The sequence below is a fragment of the Trachymyrmex cornetzi genome, unplaced genomic scaffold, assembly GCF_001594075.2.
Source record: "Trachymyrmex cornetzi isolate Tcor2-1 unplaced genomic scaffold, Tcor1.1 scaffold255, whole genome shotgun sequence".
NCBI classification, from domain to species: Eukaryota; Metazoa; Arthropoda; class Insecta; order Hymenoptera; family Formicidae; genus Trachymyrmex; species Trachymyrmex cornetzi.
In genome coordinates, this window is record NW_017297220.1 from 228,670 (window position 1) to 237,430 (window position 8,761).

At 40.9% G+C, this 8,761-nt stretch overlaps 1 protein-coding gene across 1 annotated transcript; it reads right to left on the reverse strand.

Moving 5' to 3' along the window:
• Nucleotides 1-365: 365 nt before the first annotated feature.
• Nucleotides 366-8,056, reverse strand: LOC108761583 (uncharacterized). The gene is made up of 5 exons (XM_018508192.1): nt 8,007-8,056; nt 6,849-7,932; nt 3,286-3,440; nt 1,950-3,089; nt 366-758 (listed from the first exon to the last, which is right to left on the reverse strand). The coding sequence occupies exons 1-5, from the start codon at nt 8,054-8,056 to the stop codon at nt 656-658; spliced, it is 2,532 nt and encodes an 843-aa protein (XP_018363694.1). The 3' UTR covers nt 366-655.
• Between the last annotated feature and the right edge of the window lie 705 nt (nt 8,057-8,761).

An 8,761-nucleotide genomic window follows, 5' to 3' on the forward strand; every position in this document is an offset into this window, starting at 1 on the left:
AATTGTAATTAAATACATACATGCCCGTTTCTGCCAATGTACAGTAATTTTAATCTTGGTTCAACTTGCTCTTCATCTTTTTCTAATGTCCTTTTCTACCAACGTAGATTAACTTTAATCTCCATTCAACTTTACTCTTCATTCTTTTTTTATTCTTAGAACTAGAAAAAGATGAAGAATTTAATTAAACCAAGATTACAATTAAACTACATTGGCAGAAACAAACGTAATTCTTAGAAAAAAAAGGTGAAGAGTTAGTTGAACCGAGATTAAAATTAAATTATTACATTAGTGGAATTGGGTCAAAGAGGACTATCACAAATAAGTACCATATATCACTAAGCAATATCTAAGTATATCTCGCGAACAGAAGACATTCGATGAATAGATCCTTTTTAGACTCGACTCGAGTCTATGCAGGCTGACACGAGGACGAACGCGAGGTCGTGTCCTCGGAGGAGGAAAAACGAATGAGGCAAGGAAGAAGCATGTGGTGGAGTTCCGAGGAACCTGGTTACCGCTGCATGATTATGGCACTATGGGGGAGAATGAGTTGAGTAGAGTAGTCATTGGACGGTGAAGCACAGAATTAGCATCGCTAGACAGTCGTTTCCCGGTCCACGTGAATGTACTCCACGAAACCGGGCGGCTGTTGTCAGGATGCCGCTCCCAGAAGCGTCTCCTCGGTCGGTGCACGTCGCGGCTTCTTGCTCTTCTTCGAACCTTTGTAGTGAAGTCTCTTTGTACGAGCTTTGGATCTAGAAGAGACAAGACGTAAGATGAAGGAGAGAGTGTTCTATATTTGGTTGGCGTATAAATACGTTATGTTTCCGTGATTATATTCACACTAGATTAAAATTTGACCGCTTCCATATATTTCCAACGTTATATAAAATTCAAGGTGTCGCACCTAACAAATATGTAATTACATATTCTTTTTGAAAAGTAATTATGCTTTCTTTACAGCATTTATTCTGTGTATAAAATTATTAAGATATAAGGCCTGTTCTTTTTAGCTGAATCGCTTTCATCTTTCTTCGTTTTCTCTCCACGCTGGAAAAAAAAGAAAAGGTAAACTGTGCAAGAACTTTAGCTAAAAAGAACATATCTACAGTTAAATGTGTGTGAATAGAGATATTTATATTTATATGTCAAAATGTGTGTGTGTGTGCTATGCAGAATAAAGTGTAAAATATCTCGTAAACTATTGATTTTTTATATTTCTACCTTAATACTTTTATATGCAGAAAAATAAGAGAAATCATATTATGTAAAAAATCATAATTCTATTTAATGGCGATTTTTTTAAATGGTCGTTTAATGAAATTAAACAGCCATTTTTTTAAAAAGACAATTATTTTCATATGACGTTAAAAAATTGATTTTTCAAAAATTAATTTTACCATTATTTCTCCTCCTTTAAACCATACAACTTTATCTGAATATATTTTTTATTCGTCCTTACGCTGCAAAGATAAATATATAAAAAATCATATATTAAGTGGGACACTCAGTAAATAAGTTGTATGATAATTTTGTTAGTTTCTAGAATTAAAAAATCTGGAAAAACGCAAGGATTGGAACTTAATAACTCCAGCAGCCAAAGATGAACCTAGTCTTTTAGTCTCAATCAACGAAGAATACAATAGAGAGCAGTAATAATCTTTACATCGCTAAGTAATGAAGATTTACTTGTTTTAAATTTACTCTGCAGCTACTTAGAAGTTTAACAAGCCTAGCAGCTAAAGATGAGCCCAGCCTTTTAGTTTCAATCAACGAAGAGTACAATAGAGAACAGTAATAATCTTTACATCGCTAAGTAATGAAGACTCATTTGCTTCAACTCTATTCTGCAGCTACTACGTAATAACTTTATTGTTCAGTATTGATAATGACTAATGGGATCTAAGGGATTAATACTTTTCCTTACTTTTCAGACTTCGAGTTACCTGCTAATAAGAATAGTGAATAGGCACGCGAAGGCAGTGACAATTCCAGCGACGCCGGCGACGACGAGCCATATGGTGGGCGGGAGCAGTCCGAGCAATCGTGCGCCGTTCCCGCAGTTGGCCTCGTCGTGACCGGACGGGCAGTGCGCGTGGCCGTCGCACCAGAGACTGGCGGCGATGCACGCACCCAGCTCGGGGCACTTGTGCGGGCAGTCGCCGATGTACGACGGCATACCGTTCGTCTCGTTCTCGATCACTCCGCCAGGGATTCTCTCCGGGAGACGCAGCTGCCGGCGTAGCGCCGCGCGACTCTTAGAGATCTCCAGCCAGGAGGCGGCCGCCTGGCCGGATTCCCGCGCTACAAAGTCCAGCAATAATGCGGGTGGCCTCGGTGGACCCGGCCACTTACCCTCCTCTGTCGGGCCCAACCATTCCTGCGAGAACACGTGCACGGTGAACTCGCGGGCACCCGGTTCCGCCGGGCACACCACCTTCAGCAACTTCGGCGGCCAGCCAGAATAGAGAAGGATGCGATTGGTGGTCGGACACTTGATCTGATCGCCGCTGATGCCGCTGCCGGTACCGCTGACGCCGCCAGACGTCTCGGGACCGGCGAGCGGCGGTGGTTCCAACGGTAGAAACCAGCCCCAGGTCAGGACAAAGAGTGACCGGTTCTCGTGCGCCTCCACCAGCCACGGGAGACCTTCGCAATAGATGTCCGGTCTCGACAGCGGGGGATTGACGAATCTCAGTTCGCCACCCTCACCACGGATACGCTGCTTCCTCGGACACTCCGGCACGCGAATGAGCTCGAAGCTGGCGTAGAAAAAGAGTGTCTCAAAGTCCTCGTGGGGCGCTTGCTGGTCCACCAAGAAAGTTATCTCTAGCGCACGACCGGAGGTAATGTATGTAAGCGGCAAGTGTGACGTATTGTCGCATAGACACGTTCGGGGTAACTTCACATCTCGCCACGGCGACTCATAAATGACCAGACGCGCTTCCCTGGATCCCACTTCCTGAACGCAGCGCGGTTTACCAGTGTGTGGGTCTGAATCGCTCGTGCACATGGTGGACTCGCCCAGACTGACGTTATGCAACGTCAAACGGACTCGCTCTCCGCTCCCAGCTTCCACACGATACCTGCATAGACGAGAGACATGGTAATCAAAGTCAATACATATTCATGATTCCCAGTCAAATCAACTCAGATTGCATAGACGAGGGAGAAAGCTACTATGGCGCTAGAATCTTGGATTCGTGTTTGCTTAGAAACCCTTTGTTTTTCTAGCGACTGTCAGTTGATTGCTACTTGTGAGAAATTTGATCCCGTCTTTACCTGCAATCCAACTTGCTGGCACCACCCCGGCCAAATAGACGTACGTCGCGCGGTGACATTATTTCGCCGACGTGCACCTTGCGCCATATTCGACTGCAAACACCATCGCCCCAGGGCTCGCCGGTTTGAACGGTGGAGACGAACTCGTATCGCGCCTGGAAGGAGCAAGGGAATCAGCAAACTATATGAATTCAGTGTATTGACTTTACTCTTATTAATACATTTTGGTAAACAGAGTTTTATTTAAACTTCCAATCCGGTCGAAATTTTTCACAGAAATATTTATACTAAATGAAATACTTCTGAAAAATACTGAGAAGTCTACATTACCCCAATTGATACAATAATAAAAAATAATGTCATATCAGTGTTACAATTTCGCACTTGATTCAACAGTTATGTAATACCATATGTTATTACATTTTTTTTATATTGTTGAAACATTGATCAAATTAATTACACGTTATATTGTTGAGTGTAAAATTATATCTAATATTAATGTCATGTTACTTTTAACAAATCTGGTCAAAAAATAACATCGGTTTTCTGTATTATTATTAAGAACAGCTGTAACTTCATTAAAAAAATAATCAAAATTTTAATTTAAAAAAAGAGTTTTAAAGCCTGAAAAATCTCTCTATTTTTTAATAGTTATTATATTTTTTGAGTTTATGTGAATTTGGTAATATATATTTTTACATGTAGAAAACTATTAGGTGTACAACTTTGCTTTCGCCGTTTCCTATAGATGGCTTTAGCGGTAAGTGGTGGTCGAAATAAATAGATCATAGACGTCATACAATAAACTTGGGCATCTATCAACATAACCCCATAGAAACATTAGTCGATTTGTATCTGCATCATAAAGTTATTCTTGATTGAAAATGTCAGTTTACGAGCCAAATTCTTGTCATTTGCGGGAAGTTTTAATTTTCTGCTTCAATATGAAGAAATCTGCGGCTAAGGCTCATCAAATGCTCTCAAATATTTATAGTAAGGCCGCTATTAGTGAAAGAACGTGTCGTGAGTGGTTTCAACGCTTCAAGAACGGTGATTTTGACGTCGAAGACCGGCATAGCGGTGGAAGAGAGAAGGTTTTCGAAGATGCAGAATTGGAGGCATTACTTGATCAAGACTCGTATCAAAATCAAGAAGAATTGACACGATTGAGAGTGACTCAACAAGCCATTTCAAAACGTCTCAAAGCCATGGGAATGATTCAGAAGCAATGAAATTGAGTGCCGTACGAGTTGAAGTCGAGAGATGTTGAACGGCGTTTGTTTGCTTGTGAACAGCTGCTTGAAAGGCAAAGACGGAAGGGATTTCTGCATCGCATTGTGACTGGGGACGAAAAATGGGTTCATTACGATAACCCTAAGCGCAGAAAATCATGGGGAGTTCCCAGCCATGCTTCCACGTCGACGACCAAACCGAATATTCACGGCTCCAAGGTCATGTTCTGTATTTGGTGGGACCAGCTCGGCGTAGTGTATTGGCTGCGTTCCACTTAACGCTCGCAACGCTCGCAAGCATTGTTTGTCCTTGTTTAATATTTGATAAACAACAAGGATAAAATGATTCCACGAGCGTCGCGGGCGTTAAGTGGAATGCACCCATTATGAGCTGTTAAAACCGACTAAAGCAATCACAGGCGATCGGTATCGAACGCAATTGATGCGTTTGAGCCAAGCATTGAAAGACAAACGGCCGTAATACAACGAGAGACACGATAAAGTAATTTTGCAGTATGACAATGCTCGACCCTATGTTGCGAAAGTGGTCAAGACATACTTGGAAACGTTGAAATGGAAAGTACCCCACCCGCCATATTCTCCAGACGTTGCTCTCTCTGACTATCACTTGTTTCGATCAATGGCACACGGCCTGGCTGACCAGCACTTCCGGTCTTATGAAGAAGTAAAAAATTGGATCGATTCGTGGATTGCCTCAAAAGATGATCAGTTTTTTCGACACGGGATTCGTATACTGCCCGAAAGATGGGAGAAAGTAGTGGCCAGCGATGGATACTTTGAATCATAAATGTATAACCAGTTTTTTACAATACAGCCTCAAAATTCGGAAAAAAACGGCGGAAGCAAAGTTGTACACCTAATACCAGCTGAAATAAATGAAAAAATTTTTTCTTACTTTATAGGTCCGTCACGTGCCCAAAAAAAATTGAGAAAATTGTTTAATATCTAACGTGAAAGTTTGAAGTTTTCCCTACAAAATCTTTTTTAATTATGTTCCTACGAGTTTTTGTTCTTAAGTTACTCGCGGATTAAGTAAAAGGAGCATTCTGACTTTGACTGCTCATAACTCCGTTAAAAATCATTATATCGCAATAAAAAAATATAGATTCTTAAGCTGAAACTTGCTCTGTCAAATGGTATAATCGCAAATATTGTACAATACATTGAAAAAGGAAATCACCATTTTATAATATGGAAAACCAATATTATTTTTCTACCGACCTAATAATTGTAAGAAATTTTCTAAAACGAACGTTATAAAATTATTTAGAAATTTTGAAAAATTCTGTTTATATAAAAATTCCGAGAAAATATATGAAAAACTGAGAAAAATTTTCACAAGGAAGGAAGGCTCTTATAGAGAAAAAACAATAGATTGAATCGAACTATCTAATCAAGCATCTAATTAAACCAAAGACAACGATTACGTTTGCATCATGCACTTAGGTCCCGATCTATACCCTAATTCAACCTTTAATTATTTAGGCTCATTGCTATAAACACTTGGTGACCTGACCTGGCTTTAGGTCATGTCTTTTTAGTGACCTGATCTAAAATAGGCCACTTGTTACAAACGCGCATTACCCGACCTAATTTTGTAAGACTTTACTAAAACTGTTAATTTTCTCGCTGAGATAATGGCACACAACAACTGAGGGCGTAAACGGCGCTTACGGTAGAAACAGTTAGTGGCTAGATACAGGGCGTGTATAGGTCTCGGTGTAAATGTAGCCAATAGGAATCCAAGCAGAACAAGTCACGATAATGTGAAAATGACATTAAAATGAATCGGAAATTATTGGAAAATGATTTTTAATGATTTTGGAGTCATTTTGATATCTCATTTTGATATCATATAATGACTTGTGGTTCTGCTTGGAGAGACTTCAAGAAGTCCAGATAGATCCCTGATAATAAAAAAAAAATCATGTCACAACGTTACATCATGAAATCATGTAATTAAAACATGTAAATCACGTAACGGATTGTTCCAAATCAGTACATGATTTTTTTTTAATGATGAAATTTGAAAAAATCACATGATATTAGAAATAATTTTATCTATCATGTAATTTTATAATTATTGAATTTTAAAGAATTGAATGAATGATAGAAATAGAAGAAAAAAAGAATATATCATCATGTAACTTTTCAAAATAATAATTTTGAATTTAATTTTAAAATCCTCTGTATTGATTTGGAACAATTCATTACGTAATTTACATGTTTTAATTACATGATTTCATCATGCAACTGTGTGATTTTTTTCAGTAGGGATACAGCATCCTATAGATAGATGAGTATACTCACGTGGAAATTAATCGGATGAAGAGCGGTACCCAGAACAGTTTCCATGCGCAGCGTCAGGCTCGGTGCGGTCGTCAGGTAGCTCTCCTCCTCGGTACACGGCCTGGTGCTCCTGGTGACATTCCGAAGAGCCGCATGGGCGCACAATTTGGGCGTATCATCGCACAGTGTGGCCATCGGCTGACCTGTATTCGGCGCGCCGTCCCAGAAGACGAGTTTAACCGCGCACACTGACGCTGCGGAGATGTCCGGGGTCAACTGTCCGGCGGTCGCGTTGTTGTTCTCGCCGTTACCAGTGAGATCACGCTGGGAATACGATGAGAAGTATATCCACACACGATCGCCGATCGCACCCTTGATGTTCCACGTGCAGCTGGAGCCGGGAGGTAGCGCGTGAAGAGGTGCGCGTATCGTACCGCTGCGCTTACTACCGACGCCGGTACCGTTGACGAAAAAGTGGCAGCCTTGCGGACCCTTGGCGTAATCCAGACCGTCCGAGTCGACGTAGATCACACGTAGCTCGAGCTCGAGTCGCAAGGACGACGCGCCCAGCGGTATCGCGACCGGCGAGCTGCGGAACTCCACCTGCATGGCGGGTCCACGTGCGGTCACCTGCGGCAGTGGACCTCCGCAATAGACCAAGAGGACCGGGTCTTCTGTCCGCGCACCGTCGCGGAAGATCAGACGGTCCCGGTCCGGAGAACAGTCCTGCCAGACACTGAGGCTGGTGTTGACAGTGGCGCTGAGACCAACTGGACCGGTAGGTGTGCTCTTGACGGATATCATGGCATGCTTGCACGTGGGCACTTCCTTCTGACGCACGGTAATCAGGCAACTTGCGTTGCGCGGATACTCGCCAGGATAGTTCGGACTCTGCAGCCGGCATTGCTTCAGGTGACATTCGTAGAAGTTACGGGAACAGTAGGTGCCCGGCACTGGAGAACCCCGCTCGATTGGCAGTTCCGGTTTGCCCAGTCGGGCGACCGCTTCATTACGCGCGACGAAGCGATAACGGAGACGAAACTCGAAAGGCACCGCGGACGGTGCGTGGAACAGTCGTATAGAGGCAGTGACCGTACTGGTTTCACTAATCAAACATTAATCAAATCAATTATTAATGATATTATTAAAGATAATTATTAATCATTAACTCGGCGTTACCCAGATGGAAATACATATATATGAAATTTATAATATCCCAGAAAAAACATTTCAACAGAGGTCTTGTAGACATCTAAAAGATATCTCTTTAAAGATATCTTCAAGACATTTCTGGAAGATATCTAAAAGGTGTCTAAAAAGATTTTATTAAAGATATCTTTGTAGAACTTCTAAAAGATATCTATAGACATCTTAAAAATATGCTTTCTCTTGAAAGATATCTATTAGACATATGTCTAATATATTAGGTGTTAAACTTAATTCCTGCCGTTTTTCGTCTCCAAAATTGATTTGTTTCGAAGGGAAATATCTTAATCAAAGTACTATTAATAAAGTATTATTAATTAGTAATAAAGTAGAAAATGGAGGAAATTACTTTGATTAAGGTATTCATTCATCTTCCTTTCGAAACAAATCAATTTTGGAGACGACAAACCGGCAGGAATTAAGTTTAACACCTAATCTATATCTATATCTGTTAATAAATCAAACTAATCAAGACTCCTTACAAATCAAAGAATTGGAAAGAGTAAGGGCACTAGGAGTCGGGCGCAGAAGACGTTGCGCAAATAATACACTTATAAAGAGTGAAACTTCTTTATTCACTAAACGCGCTTACATGTTTCAACTCATTTTTGGACCTTCCTCAGAGCAAACACACATTAACATATATAAAATAAAATTATCCTATCATGGTGAGCTCCCCTACATCGAGAATTTAATGTCAGAATTAAATGAAAAGAAAGAAAAGAAAA